Raw genomic sequence first — 16,232 nt, 5'->3', positions numbered from 1 at the left:
TTTCCTGCATATTTCACAGACTGAAACTAGCCAACTGGGATGGACAGGTTGCTGTTAACATTTCTGCACCTCCTTCACGAGATCAGCACGCTTGTCGTCGGATTGGCTGATATTGCTGCTTGCGGGAATTACCAGTGAGAATATTCCAATTGATATAATGTAGCTCGAGTCATGAGGGTAGGGCGAAGAAAACAATCAAGACAAATGCACAGATGTAAAAGACACTCTTGCCTCACCCACTAAGAACTAACTTGGTATAGGTTCATTTCATTTTTAAGCAATGAGGCAGAGATGATTTCTAGCCTGTGTTCATCAGAGGTAAAAAGGAATAATTACTGTTGAAGTTATGTTACACCTTAGTCTCCAAACTTATGATAGTAGAAAGAAAAAATAACTATCCCACACCTTTTAAAAGGTAATCTTTTTATTTTAAAAGATCATAAAATCTTCAGTTATTAAATGAAGCTGTGAAGTATAATAATCACCAGGTTTTAATCAGATGTTAGCTTTTGAGCATGACATTTTACAACATTCCATAGTATTGAATTTGGATAAACTGAAATATGTTTAACAAATGAGTACATATATTTTAAATGATTACTGGATTACAAAGATATATTACTACAAAAACTACTTTCAAAAATAAGTTTGTGATTAAGCAAGCTTAGGTTTAAAGGTAAGCATACTGTAAATCAAAATATTTAATTTGTAATACTTATAACTGATGTTTGAAATACAAGAACGTACCATTTAACCAGACTTTTTTATTTTTACAGGAATTTTTAATGCAAACCAATGAGGTGGATTTTTTTTTTTATAAAGTAGAGCACACAGTCTAACACTTTGGCTGTCCTAGAACAAAATAAATAGTAACAATTGACTGTGATAAAACTTATGTACTTGGATTAAGAAAAACTCAGTAAGAAATCTGTAATCAGAAATATAAATATTTTGTTACAAATATTTAATGTTACAAATCTGACAATTTATAATGTTCTTACCAAAAATGAATACACCATTATTAGTTGCATCCTGTACAATAAGGTCACAGGTTCAACCCCTCGTCTGTGCTGTTAGCCAATTTTAGAGGGGTTGTGTGTGTGTTTTGACAATTGGCCTCACTTTCCCCAAGACTGGGAGGGTTGTTTTCGGGGGGGGGGGGGGGGGGGAAAGAGAAGGGGAGCAGGAGCACAGGGAATCTGCTGGTATTTGGGGGGGGGGGGGAAAGAAAGGGGGAGCAGGAGCACAGGGAATCTGCTGGTATTCAGGGGGGAAGAAAGGGGGGAGCAGGAGCACAGGGAATCTGCTGGTATTCAGGGGGGAAGAAAGGGGGAGCAGGAGCACAGGGAATCTGCTGGTATTCAGGGGGGAAGAAAGGGGGAGCAGGAGCACAGGGAATCTGCTGGTATTCAGGGGGGAAGAAAGGGGGGAGCAGGAGCACAGGGAATCTGCTGGTGTTTTGGGGGGGGGGGGAAGAAAGGGGGAGCAGGAGCACAGGGAATCTGCTGGTATTCAGGGGGGAAGAAAGGGGGAGCAGGAGCACAGGGAATCTGCTGGTATTCAGGGGGGAAGAAAGGGGGGAGCAGGAGCACAGGGAATCTGCTGGTGTTTTGGGGGGGGGGGAAGAAAGGGGGAGCAGGAGCACAGGGAATCTGCTGGTATTCAGGGGGGAAGAAAGGGGGGAGCAGGAGCACAGGGAATCAGCTGGTGTTTGGGGGGGAAGAAAGGGGGAGCAGGGGCACAGGGAATCAGCTGGTGTTTTGGGGGGGGAAGAAAGGGGGAGCAGGAGCACAGGGAATCAGCTGGTGTTTGGGGGGAGAAAGGGGGAGCAGGAGCACAGGGAATCTGCTGGTATTCAGGGGGGAAGAAAGGGGGGAGCAGGAGCACAGGGAATCAGCTGGTGTTTGGGGGGAAGAAAGGGGGAGGAGCACAGGGAATCTGCTGGTATTTGGGGGGGAGAAAGGGGGAGCAGGAGCACAGGGAATCTGCTGGTATTCAGGGGGGAAGAAAGGGGGGAGCAGGAGCACAGGGAATCAGCTGGTGTTTGGGGGGAAGAAAGGGGGAGGAGCACAGGGAATCTGCTGGTATTTGGGGGGGAAGAGAAGGGGAGCAGGAGCACAGGGAATCTGCTGGTATTTGGGGGGGAGAAAGGGGGAGCAGGAGCACAGGGAATCTGCTGGTATTCAGGGGGGAAGAAAGGGGGGAGCAGGAGCACAGGGAATCAGCTGGTGTTTGGGGGGAAGAAAGGGGGAGGAGCACAGGGAATCTGCTGGTATTTGGGGGGGAAGAGAAGGGGAGCAGGAGCACAGGGAATCTGCTGGTATTTGGGGGGGAGAAAGGGGGAGCAGGAGCACAGGGAATCTGCTGGTATTCAGGGGGGAAGAAAGGGGGGAGCAGGAGCACAGGGAATCAGCTGGTGTTTGGGGGGGGAAGAAAGGGAGCAGGAGCACAGGGAATCTGCTGGTGTTTTTGGGGGGGGAAGAAAGGGGGAGCAGGAGCACAGGGAATCTGCTGGTGTTTGGGGGGGAAGAAAGGGGGAGCAGGAGCACAGGGAATCTGGTGTTTTTGGGGGGGGGGGAGAAAGGGGGAGCAGGAGCACAGGGAATCTGCTGGTATTCAGGGGGGAAGAAAGGGGGTAGCAGGAGCACAGGGAATCTGCTGGTATTGGGGGGGGGGGAAGAGAAGGGGAGCAGGAGCACAGGGAATCTGCTGGTATTGGGGGGGTAGAAAGGGGGAGCAGGAGCACAGGGAATCTGCTGGTATTCAGGGGGGAAGAAAGGGGGGAGCAGGAGCACAGGGAATCAGCTGGTGTTTTGGGGGGGGGAAGAAAGGGAGCAGGAGCACAGGGAATCTGCTGGTATTTGGAGGGGGGGAGGAAAGGGGGAGGAGCACAGGGAATCAGCTGGTGTTTGGGGGGGAAGAAAGGGGGAGCAGGAGCACAGGGAATCTGCTGGTATTTGGAGGGGGGGAGGAAAGGGGGAGGAGCACAGGGAATCTGCTGGTGTTTGGGGGGAAGAAAGGGGGAGGAGCACAGGGAATCTGCTGGTGTTGGGGGGGAAGAAAGGGGGAGCAGGAGCACAGGGAATCTGCTGGTATTTGGGGGGGCAGAAAGGGGGAGCAGGAGCACAGGGAATCTGCTGGTATTCGGGGGGGCGGGGGAAAAGAGAAAGGGGGAGCAGGAGCACAGGGAATCTGCTGGTATTCGGGGGGGGCGGGGGAAAAGAGAAAGGGGGAGCAGGAGCACAGGGAATCAAGCTGGTGTTCCAACATCCGATAGCTATCCAATTGTTCCTCCTGCTGGAAATGCATGTGCGGACATTGCGGGGAATAGATTGGGCTCAATGTGACGGCCCACTGGTTAAATATCGGTGGCACAACTTGTGCACGCTGACAGATATAAAGTTCCTACTTGGTGAGGTACTAGATAATTGCTGACATTCATACTCCAACGTGAAGCACTGCTTTCAGGCGAGGAAAGAGGGAAAATGGATAATTGGAGGAGGAAAAATTGTGCATGAGTTGGTACACACTATTTTTCAGTTGCAGAGAAACAAAAAACTGAAAACTTTACAAACTGGAGAAATGACAAGAGATGTATAAAACAAATTTAGTGCTAAATGGGTTTGCAGAAAGGCTTGATCTGCTATAATCTGGTAAAATTTACTTTTTGATCATTTTGATTGATGAAACAATAGTTTGATGTTAAGTGACATGTCCAAGTCAATACATTAGGATTGAACATCAATACACCACTGTTTAATCGCTTTTGCGGTGCTTAAATTGTGCAATATAAAAACTGCAGATGGGAAATATAGAAAAATGGAAGACCTATAATTGAAGCCAGTTGATATATGCCAGCCAGCATCCTTGCTGTTCTGCAACATGTTTCTCATAACAGCAACTTCAGTACCAATTGTGCTAGTTATTGCAGAAACAAATTATCCTTATACCCTCAGATTATAAACTAAAGTGACAATCATAGGTGTTTTAAAATCCAATTGGATATTAAGTACTGTATTTGTGAAAGTAACAAGTTATTCTAATAACATTTATTATCAGGTTTTGTTTGATTTATACCTATGTGGTACAGTCTAATAACACCAAGTGATTCTCTGTAGCCTTTTCACAGCCCCTAATACTTTTTGAAGATGCAAGATTCTTTCCTGAAAGATGTACAAAGTGCTTGAAAAACTGTCACAAACTAGTTTGATAAATACAAATATGTAACGGTAAATAATCTCGTAAACATTTTAAGAAAAGGAATAAGCATTACAGAAATATAGGTTGTTTAATTATGAAGATAAACTCTAAATTTTACATACAACTTATGACCACTGACATACACTACATTATACGGCTGTTCTCTACAAGAACAGATCTATCTACATCTCAGGATGGAAAACACAAGCTACTTCTAAAATAATTTCTCATTTGACTGTAATCTACATAACCGTGATTTGTTTCCTCTGATCGCGGAGGATGAGTCTTTAAAGCCAAGTGGTTCTGCAATTAAAAACTGGGATATTTGCATAAGCAGTTATAAGAGCATATCCAGAGGCAACTCTCAACAGTATACGAGGGAGGTGAATGCATTATGCAAGTTAATAGTATACGTCATGTCATTTAAAAAAAACATACATTTTCCTCCATGGAACATATAACAGATCAGTATTTGCAGATATCCAGTCCAGTTGAATTTCAAGACCACCTGAACAGAAGTTCTTGCTTGAACTTTGAAACAAAACCTAAAATATCTGCAGTTCTAAACATAATTAGTCTCATGACTATGTTGCATTTTCTAGAAAGATTGCTCAAAAAACATTAAGCACAAAAGGCATTAAAATGGTCTGTACTATACAAATCCCAAATCTATATTAAAAAAGATTTGTTTTTCTGCCAGGTTTCAGTGGGTCTTCAAGAACTTTTCAATTGATACAAAGTACCACTGGCTTAAACAGCAGAAGAAATACTTCTGTAGTGTACTGTCTCACTACCTGTTTCTTCTCCTATGTTTACAAAAGATGCCACATGCCTAATATATCGTTCAACACTTTCCTCAAAGCTAAAGTCTGTCCATACCAGCCATTCTTTTGTATTACTAACATGCCAATGCAGTTTCAATACAGCGTCCTTGAATGCAGAATGCAAAGGTCTGTTTTGTTCTGAAAAGTGATCATTAGTAGATTCTTTTCCTTCTTGATGATAGGTCCTTTAAAATCTTTCCTGATTTTGGAGGGGGGGGGGGGGGGAAATGAACCACGTGTTAGATTTTTTTTAAATATAAAACTTATAAAATTATCTACTTATTTCTGTTCAAAGAATGCCTATATATAACAAAACATCCATACTGCTAGGAGATGACATCATGGGTATCAGCATTTGGTTTCTGGCTCACTTGTACTGGTGGCAGCGGCTTACTGTAAAAATCTGTCAAATAAGTTAAAAGGAAAATATAATAGGTTAATATTACAAATAACATTTCCTAATTAGCACCAACAAAAGTATGAACCCATAGTGAAAACCTCAGTTCTTCTCAAAACAAAAATGCCTTTGAATTTTTCCACTGTTATTAATACACTCTGAAACCTTCATACAGGGGTAAATTACTGTTAGAAAAACAATTTTTATATATTTGGTCTTAAATGACATAACCATATTGTACTACTCTGGGCAACACTTGAATTCTTCTTGCATTTATTTATAGAACACCTTTCATGTTAATTTCTCTTATGACAGGAGGCAAGGGTGCTACCAACTAAGTCACTGGCTGGCACAGCTCGAGGAACAGCACCTCATCTTTCGATAAGGCACTTTGTAGTTTGTATTTGTAGTGCCCCTACCCTGGCTGACACCAATTCATTCACTACAAATCAGAGGTTGCATTTCTGATATTCCTGGTCTGTATGACTTAGCTACTCACTGCTTTAACCAGTTGAACAATTGGAGCAGTTTATACAACATCTTGTTTTGTAAATATAGAGATTTTAGCACAGGAGGCTATTCAGCTCTTATTGCTATGCTGATTTTATACAGTAGCATTTTCCTGTTTTCTCCCCATATCCTTGTATATTCTTATCAGTACCATTTTGAAGATAGCAGCACATCTGTCTGTGGCATTTTAATGCAGACACATTATCACCTGGCGACTCTCAGATAGTGGTGGCAGGGACAGCTGTGGAGAGTCCACGTCAGAGGGCATAGCCCTCTCCAAGTTCTGCTCAGCTGGACAAAGATGCTGTACCCAGTTGCGGAAAAGGATAATCGTTGAGGGGCAGCAGAAAATCTGCAACATACCGACAGGCCTTCTATGCACACAGTCCACAATTGCAGAGAGAATGGAAGAGTCCATCTCAAGTTAGAGTGGGTCGAAGTTTCACAGCATTGCGAGAATGTCTTCTTCCATGAATAGAGTGACCAACTCCGTGGAACATCAATCGCGGCTATCAAAATGAATCAATGCAGGCATTAACCACGGCCGTGCAGACTCGGGATGTCAACATGTCTGACGCCTTAAATAGGATGACAGCCACCTTAGCTTTGTCCTTACAGCACGTCACTGATCTGCACTCAGCTGCTCTCCAGCAGAGTGTTCGGAGTGAAGTGCGGCTGACCCAGGAGATGGATGATAGAGAAAGGGGACATGGAAGTGGGGACTCCACTCAAAGTGCTCCCACTTCTCAGCAGTTGCTATCCACACCCCCGCCCCAGTCAGTACCCAACACACTGCCTCCTCTCCAGAAGGCCAAGTCTGCCCTTGCACAGGTGGAGCAGTCTTTGGTGGGCCCCTCATGGGCTCTAAAACCCAGAGATCGCCAGCCAAGAGCATCTCAGCAGTCAGAGCAGGGATCAGAATAGCCTGCCTCTACCTCTGCTGAAGCCGCAGGGGTTGCATCACGTAGGAGCGGTAGGAAAAGGAAGAGTAAAACCTTGTAGTTGCACAAGTGTATGCACATACATGTGTGACAAAATGTTATGTTAAGTTTCCATTCTTTAGCAGGATCACGTAAAATGTATTACTTTGCACCACATTCCAGTGTTGCTCATTCTTGGTTGCTGGGTGGCAACTCGCCTTTTCGGTTGTGGGAAGACATGAATTGTCGGGAACCAATGGCAAGGTGGTTGGTTGTAGGACTGCTTTGTGTCAGTGGCACTGGGCGGGGGGAGATGGACGTGGGGAGAAGGAAGTGGTCATTGGATGTAGCTGCTACATGCGTTCAGTGGTGGTTACTAACTGAACCTTACAGCTATTAGGGAATCCCGGTCATCCCGGGCAGCAATGTAAGCGGCTGCTGCTGCGATGGGGTCGCCAGCTTCCTCTTCCTCGGATTCGTCCACAGATGATGGCAGCTCTGCACCTTGTTGCTCCTACAGCTCCAATCCTCACTGCTGTGCAATGTTGTGCAGAGCGCAGCACACCACGATCATTCTGGAGACCCTGGCTGGTGAGTACTGAAGGACACCTTCAGTTCTGTCCAGGTACCTGAAGCGCATCTTCAGCATGCCAATGGCTTGTTCAAAGACACATCTGGTAGTCATATAGCTTTCGTTGTACCACTCTTGGGCTTCATTGGTTGGGTTCCTCACGGGTGTGATCAGCCCAGCCATTATCTTCTAGCAGTCACCCCTCAAGTCTGCTTGCAGGTCCAAAGAGCTGAGGGAGCTTGGATTGCTGCAGGATGAAAGCATCATGGCAGCTTGAATCTGGCGCATACCTGCATAAACCTTTTCATGTGATTATACACCAGCTGCACATTGATGGAGTGGAACCCCTTGCAGTTTACGAATACTCCTGGGTTGATCTGGGGTGCGCGGATAGCCACGTGTGTGCAGTCGATGATGCCCTGCACAAATGGAAAGCCAGCCAAAGATGCAAACTCGAGCTCCCACTCATTCTGACTGGCTTCATCACAGGTGAAGCTGACATAATTGCCGGCCCTGGCAAACATCCCATCCGCAACCTACCTTATACATTTGTGTGCAGCCGACTGGGAGATCCTCGATATGTCTTCGGCAGCACCCTGGAAGGATACGGAGGCAAAAAGGTTGAGGGTGGATCACTTTGACAGCCACTGGTAATGCGTGACCACCAGGTCCAGCAGTGAGCAGGTCTTCAAGAGGCTGCAGATGTCTGCCACTACCTGACGCAACTGAAGAGAATAGTCAAGGCTGTAGAGCAGAGTAGCGATTTGGGTAAAATTAGGCAGGTTGTGTCAGGAAGAGATGGAGAGTTTAATAACTGGTAATAGGGCATTAATGACTAAGGCCACATCAGGGAAAAATAGTAAAAGGTTAAAATTAAAGGCACTATATCTGAATGCACAAAGCATTCGTAACAAGATAAAGTAAAAAGAATTAATGGTACAGATAAGAAATAAATGGGTTTGATCTAGTAGCCATTACTGAGACATGGTTGCAAGGTAACCAAGGTTGGGACCTAATTATTCTAGGGTACTTGACTTTTTAGAAAAGATAGGCAAAATGGAAAAGGAGGTAGAGTAGCTCTGATAATAAAGGATGAGATAAAAGCAGTAGAGAGAAAGGATCTTAGCCTAGAAAATCAGAATGCAGAATCAGTATGGGTGGAGCTACAAAATAACAAAGGGCAGAAAAAACTGGTGGGAGTAGTTTATAGGCCCCCGATCAGTGTTAGACAGAGTATAAATCGGGAAATTCGATAGCATGTAACAAGGGTAATGCAATCATCTTGGGGGTCTTAAATCTTCACATAGACTGGGCAAACCAAATTGGCAAAAGTAGCTTGGAGGACAGGTTCATGAAATGTATTGGAGACAGTTTTCTAGAACAATATATTTCGAGGAACCAACCAGAGAGCAGGCTATTTTAGATCTAGTATTGTGTAATCTTATAGTAAAGGGATCCTCTGGGGAAGCATAATCATAATACGACAGAATTTCATGTTGAGTTTGACAGTGATGTGGTTAAGTCTGAAACTAGGGTCTTAAATTTAAACAAAGCCAATTACAGAGGTACGAGGGGGAGAATTGGCTGAGGTATTGGGAAATTAGTTCAAAAGATAAGCGATAGATAAGCAATGGAAAACATTTAAAGAAATAATTCATGATTCTCAACGAATATACATTCCCTTGAGGAATGAAAAGACCACTGGAAAAAGTGGTACAGCCATGGCGAGAGATGTTCGCTGATGACTATAGTGTTCAGTTCCATTCGCAACTCCTCAAATAATGAAGCAGTCAATACCCGCATGCGGCAAAACCTGGACGACATTCAAGCTTCATTGGGCTGATAAGTGGTAAGTAACATTCACGCCACACAAGTGCCCAGCAACGACCATCTCCAACAAGCGACAGTTTAACCACCGCCCCTTGACATTCAACAGCATAACCATCATCAAATCCCCCCACCATCAACATCCTGGGGGGTCACCATTGACCAGAAACTTAACTGGACCCGCCACATAAATACTGCAGCTACAAGAGCAGGTCAGAGGCTGGGTATTATGCAGCAAGTGTCTCACTTCTTGACTCCCCAAAGTCTTTCCACCATCTACAAGGCGGATGATGGAATACTCTCCACTTGTTGGAGCTGCACTCATCCAGGCAACACTCAAGAAGCTAGACACCATCCAGGACAAAGCAGCCCACTTGATTGGTACCCCATCCACCACCTTAAACATTCATTCCCTCCACCGTGGCTACAGTGTGTACCATCTACAAGATGCACTACAGCAACTCGCCAAGGCTTCTTCGACAGCACCTCCCAAACCCGCGACCTCTACCACCTAGAAGGACAAGGGCAGCAGGCGCATGGGAACACCATCACCTCCAAGTTACACACCATTCTGATTTGGAAATATATCGCCGTTCTTTCATCGTCGCTGGGTCAAAATCCTGGAACTCCCTCCTTGACAGCACTATCGGAGTTCCTTCACCACACCCTTCTCAAGGGCAATTCATGATGGGCAATAAATGCTGGCCTTGTCCACATCCCAGGAACGAATAAAAAAAGTTACGGATAGTATTAGATAAAAGAAGCAGCTCACGATGTTGCCAGAAAGAGTAGTAAACCTGAGGATTGGAAGGGTTTTAAAAATCAGCAAATGATGACCAAGAAATTGATAAAGATGGGGAAAATAGAAGAGTAAACTAGCAAGAAATAAACAGATTGTAAGAGCTTTTACATGTATATAAAATGGAAAAGATTAGTAAAAGTAAACCTGGGTCTCTTAGATACAGAGACAGGAGAAATTATATTGGGGAATAAGGAAATGGCAGAGACGATATACAAATATTTTGTGTATCTTCACAGTAGAGAACAAAAAGAACATACTGGAAATTGTGGGAGCCAAGGGTCCAATGAAAGTGAGGAACTTAAAAGTAATTTATTTCAGTAAAGAAAAAGTACTAGGAAGATTATTGGGAATAAAAGCTGACAAGTCCCCTGGACCGGTTGGCCTGCACCCCTGGGTTTTAAAAGAGGTGGCTGCAGAGATAGTGGATGCATTGGTTTTGATCTTCCACAATTCCCTAGATTCTAGAACAATCCCCGTGGATTGGAGGGTAGCAAATGTAACCCCGCTGTTCAAGAAAGGAGGGAGAAAGAAAACAGGGAACTATAGCCAGTTAGCCTGACATCAGTAGTATGGAAAATGCTATAATCTATTGTTAAGGACATGGTAACAGGGCAATTGGAAAATCATAATATGATTAGGCAGAGTCAACACAGTTTTATGAAAGGGAAATCTTGTTTGACAAATTTATTAAAGTTTTTTTGAGGGTGTAACTAGCAGAGTAGATAAGGGAGAACCAGTGGATATAGTATATTGGGATTATCAGAAGACATTCGATAAGGTGCCACACAAGAGGTTGTTACACAAGATTAGGGGTAATATATTAGCATGGGTTTGAGTTGGTTAACAGACAGAAAACAGAATTACAATAAACAGGTCATTTCAGGATGGCAGGATATAACTAGTGGTGTGCCATAAGGATCAGTGCTTGGACCTCAGCTATTTACAATCTATATCAATGACTTAGCTGAGAGGACTGTGGTAAACCACTGTTTGTATTCCACTGTGTACATGTCTGTACATGCCTCGGCTGACTCCTCCCACGAGTCCAGGTATAAAGGTGACTGCTCCACAGTCCCTCTGTATTCTGGACTGGTCGACCACTCGAGGCACACCTTCATTCTCTTGTTAATAAAAGCCTGTTAGTTACTCGCTTAACCTCAGTCTTTTGAGTGATTGATAGCGCATCAATTTTATTAACAAGATTTTTTTATAATGGAGAAGATCCTCACACCAGCATGCCTGGACTTAGACCATCGGGAGGCGGACGCATCCACCAAGTTTGCTCACTGGCTTAAGTGCTTTGAAAAATTCCTGATCGCCTCCGCTGCAACGGTCAAATCGGATGAGGACAAACTGGATGTCCTGATCTCCAAAGTGAACCACCGAGCGTACTCGGTCATCCAGGACGCGACCTCGTACACGGCTGCTTTCAAGCTCAAGGACCAGTACACGCGCCCAGTGAACGAGGTGTACGCCAGGCACCTCCTGGGGAGTCGTAAACAACAACCTGGGGAATCGACCGAGGAATACCTTCAGGCACTGTCTGTGCTTGGCCGGGCCTGTGGTTGTAAGGATGTAAAGGCCGCCGTGTACACAGAGGAACTTATCCGGGACGCTTTTGTGGCGGGCCACAGGTCCAATTACACCCGACAGCGACTGTTGGAGCAGAGTGACCTCGACCTCAACAAGGCCTCTGAACTCGCACTATCATTGGACGCAGCCTACCGGGGCATGGATGCCTACTCCTCTGCACCGTGGACGCCGCGGGGAACGACAGCCTGGGACACGGTAGGACCGTCTCATAGCGCCGTGCCACCCCAGCCACATCCCAGCAACGGCTCAACTACCGCAGCAGTGTCCCAAAGCCAGAAATGCTACTTCTGTGGCCAGGCCAAACACCCCAGAGCGCGCTGCCCGGCGAAAAATGCGATCTGCTCGGGCTGCGGGAAGAAGGGACACTACGCCAGCGTCTGCAGGGCCAAAGCCACCCCGAACCCCAGCAGCGCCGCGTGTGGGCCGTGCGGGCCGCCATCTTGGGCCTCCCCAGCCATGTGCGAACCACTGGAACAGCAGCCATTTTGGACGCCTCCAGTCACATGGGGATCATGGACGCCGCCATCTTGGACGCCAACCGCCATCTTGGCCCCCAACACCGCCTCATCTGATACCCGCAACGACACACCGACCCCTACGCTGGCCTCCGTTACGCTGGACCAAGCGAGACCGCACCAACTGGCCCGGTCCACAATGGACATTAAGGTAAATGGTCACGAAACAATCTGCCTTTTTGACTCTGGGAGCACGGAGAGCTTCATCCACCCCGACACGGTGCGGCGTTGCTCTCTCCCAGTCCTGCCTGCGCACCAGTGGATTTCTATGGCCTCCGAGTCTCAGTCGGCGGACGTTGGCAGCTACTGCGTGGTGACACTCTTAGTAGACGGGACTGTGTACGATAATTTTAAACTTCTGGTCCTGCCCCACCTCTGCGCTGCCGTCCTACTGGGGTTAGATTTTCAGTGCCACCTTAAAAGTGTTACGATGGCGTACGGTGGACCCCTCCCCCCACTCTCAGTCCGCAGCCAGCAACTTCCAAATTGCCCGCCGCGCACCAGGTGCAACCTCTCCACACTCAGTCACCGCCCCCCCACTGTTTGCTAACCTCGCCCCCGACTGTAAGCCCATCGCCACAAAGAGCAGGCGATACAGTGCCGGGGACAGGGTTTTCATTAAAACCGAAGTGGAGCGGCTCCTGAAGGAGGGGATTATTGAGGGGAGCACCAGCCCCTGGCGAGCCCAGGCTGTGGTCGTTAGGACCGGCGAGAAGCAGCGCCTGGTCATCGACTACATCCAGACAATAAATCGCTACACCCTGCTGGACGCTTACCCACTCCCCCGCATAGCTGATATGGTCAACCAGATCGCGCAGTACCGCGTCTTCTCGACCACTGACCTGAAATCAGCGTACCACCAGCTCCCTATCCGCCCTAAGGACCGCCAGTATACTGCCTTTGAGGCAAACGGCCGCCTCTATCACTTCCTTAGGGTTCTCTTTGGCGTCACCTTCCAAAGGGAGATGGACCGGATGGTCGATCAAAATGCGTTGCAGGCCACTTTCCCATATCTGGACAATGTGACCATCTGCGGCCATGACTTGCAGGACCATGACGCAAACCTCGAAAAATTCCTCTGCACCGCCCAACTCCTGAACCTGACGTATAACAAGGAGAAGTGCATATTCCGCACAACCCACCTCGCCATCCTTGGCTGTGTTGTGGAACACGGAGTCATTGGTCCCGACCCCGACCGGATGCGTCCCCTTATGGAACTCCCACTGCCCCGCTGCCTCAAGGCCCTGAAGAGGTGCCTAGGGTTTTTCTCCTATTACGCCCAGTGGGTCCCCTACTATGCGGACAAGGCCCGTCCGCTGATCAAGTCCACCTCTTTTCCCTTGACGGCAGAGGCCCGCTTAGCCTTCCACCGTATCAAGGAAGACATTGCCAAAGCCACCATGCACGCAGTGGACAAATCCATCCCCTTCCAGGTGGAAAGCGACGCGTCCGACTTTGCCCTGGCCGCTACCCTTAATCAGGCGGGGAGACCCGTGGCCTTCTTTTCACGAACCCTCCAGGGCCCGGAGACCAGACACTCCGCTGTTGAGAAGGAGGCCCAGGCTATTGTGGAGGCTGTGCGTCATTGGAGGCACTACCTGGCCGGAAAACAATTTACCCTGCTCACTGACCAGCGTTCAGTTGCTTTTATGTTTAACAACAAGCAGAGGGGCAAAATCAAAAACGACAAGATCTTGAGGTGGAGAATCGAACTTTCCACCTACAATTACGAGATCTTGTACCGGCCCGGGAAGCTTAATGAACCCCTGGATGCTCTATCGCGTGGCACCTGCGCCAGCGCGCAGATCGATAGACCGCGGGCCCTCCACAATGACCTCTGCCACCCGGGGGTCACCAGGTTCTTCCACTTCATCAAGGCCCGCAACCTGCCTTACTCCATTGAGGAGGTCAGGACCATGACCAGGAACTGCCAAGTCTGCGCTGAGTGCAAACCGCACTTTTATAGACCAGACAGGGCTCACCTGATAAAAGCCACTCGCCCCTTCGAGCGCCTGAGCGTTGATTTTAAAGGGCCTCTCCCCTCCTCCGACCGTAATGTGTACTTCCTCAACATTATTGATGAGTACTCCCGTTTCCCGTTCGCCATCCCCTGCCCGGACATGACCAGTGCCACGGTCATTAAATGTCTAAACGACCTCTTCACCTGTTCGGTTTCCCCAGCTATATCCATAGCGACCGGGGCTCATCGTTTATGAGCGACGAACTCCGCCAGTACCTGCTCGCTAGGGGTATTGCCACAAGCAGGACCACCAGTTACAACCCCCGGGGGAACGGACAGGTGGAAAGAGAGAATGCGACAGTTTGGAAGGCCGCCCTGCTAGCCTTAAAGTCTAGGGGCCTTCCGACCTCCCGCTGGCAGGATGTGCTCTCCGATGCGCTCCACTCTATTCGGTCACTGCTCTGCACTGCCACTAACGCCACCCCTCATGAGAAAATATTTGTCTTCCCAAGGAAGTCCACATCGGGGACATCGCTACCACCATGGCTGACGTCCCCAAGGCCGGTCCTACTGAGAAGACACGTGAGGACCCATAAAACAGACCCCCTGGTCGAGAGGGTCGACCTCCTCCACGCCAACCCCCAGTACGCTTACATTGCGTACCCGGACGGGCGGGAGGACACAGTCTCCATACGAGACCTCGCACCCTCGGGGGCCCCAGTAACCCACTACCACCTCCCCCCCACGATCCAATATCCAACCCCAGCAGACGGCACGCCTGGGCCCCGCGACCCGCTCGACACCCACGAGGACTACACACCAGTGCCCCAGCCTACGCGGGACTCGACGCCGGAAGCTTCACTACCCCTGCCGTCGCCACGTCGATCACAGCGGCAGACAAGACCTCCGGAGAGACTCCAATACACAAACTTTTAATACACTTCACCCCGCCGGACTCATTTTTAAACAAGGGGTGAATGTGGTAAACCACTGTTTGTATTCCACTGTGTGCATGTCTGTACACGCCTCGGCTGACTCCTCCCACGAGTCCAGGTATAAAGGTGACTGCTCCACAGTCCCTCTGTATTCTGGACTGGTCGACCACTCGAGGCACACCTTCATTCTCTTGTTAATAAAAGCCTGTTAGTTACTCGCTTAACCTCAGTCTTTTGAGTGATTGATAGCGCATCAAGGACCAAGTGTAATACATTCAAGTTCGCTGACGATACAAAGCTAGGTGGGAAAGTAGCTGTGAGGAGGACACAAAGAGGCTGCAAAGGGAGATAGACCGGTTAAGGACATAAGAAACAGGAGCAGGAGTAGGCCATTTGGCCCTTTGAGCCTGCTCCGCCATTCAGTAAGACCATGGCTGATCTTCTACCTCATCTCCACTTTCCTGCATTATCCCCATATCCCTTGATTCCCCTAATATTCAAAAATCTATCCATCTCTGTCTTGAATACACTCAACGACTGAGCCTCCACAGCCCTCTGGGGTAGAGAATTCCAAAGATTCATCACCCTCGGAGTGAAGAAATTTCTCCTCATCTCAGTCCTAAATGGCCAACCCCTTATTCTGAGACTGTGACCTGTGTTCTAGACTCCCCAGCCAGGGGAAACATCCTCCCTGTCAAGCCCTGAAAGAATTGTGCATGTTTCAATGAGATCACCTCTCATTCTTCTAAACTCTAGAGAATATAGGCCTAGTCTACTCAATCTCTCCTCATAGGACAATCACCCCATCCCAGGAACCAGTCTGGTGAACCTTTGTTGCACTCCCTCCATGGCAAGTATATCCTTCCTTAGGTAAGGAGACCAAAACTGTACACAATACTCCAGGTGTGGTCTCACCAGGGCCCTATATAATTGCAGAAAAACGTCTTTACTCTTATACTCAAATCCTCTTGTAATTTTGTAATAAAGGCCAACATACCATTTGCTTTCCTAATTGCTTGCTGTACCTGCATGTTAACTTTCAGTGATTCGTGTACAAGGACACTCAAGTGCCTCTGAACACCAACATTTCCCAATCTCTCACCATTTAAAAAAAGTCTGCTTTTCTATTTTTCCTACCAAAGTGGATAACTTCACATTTCTCCACATTATATTCCATT

At 47.6% G+C, this 16,232-nt stretch overlaps 1 protein-coding gene across 2 annotated transcripts in view; it reads right to left on the bottom strand.

The window, feature by feature from the left end:
* Positions 1–406: 406 nt before the first annotated feature.
* arl13b (ADP-ribosylation factor-like 13b) overlaps positions 407–16,232 on the bottom strand; it is a 163,630-nt gene continuing 147,804 nt past the window's right edge. For both annotated transcript variants that reach the window (XM_086006595.1, XM_086006596.1), the window contains 2 exons: positions 5,349–5,427; positions 407–5,223 (listed from right to left, as the gene is read on the bottom strand). In XM_086006595.1, coding sequence (XP_085862721.1) covers positions 5,351–5,427 — 77 coding nt within the window. In that variant the 3' untranslated portion in view covers positions 407–5,223; positions 5,349–5,350. The remainder of the gene's footprint in view (positions 5,224–5,348; positions 5,428–16,232) is intronic.

The sequence above is a fragment of the Somniosus microcephalus genome, chromosome 14, assembly GCF_052327205.1.
Source record: "Somniosus microcephalus isolate GS21.2 chromosome 14, FLI_Smic_1.0, whole genome shotgun sequence".
NCBI classification, from domain to species: Eukaryota; Metazoa; Chordata; class Chondrichthyes; order Squaliformes; family Somniosidae; genus Somniosus; species Somniosus microcephalus.
This window is presented reverse-complemented; position numbering and strand designations above follow the sequence as displayed.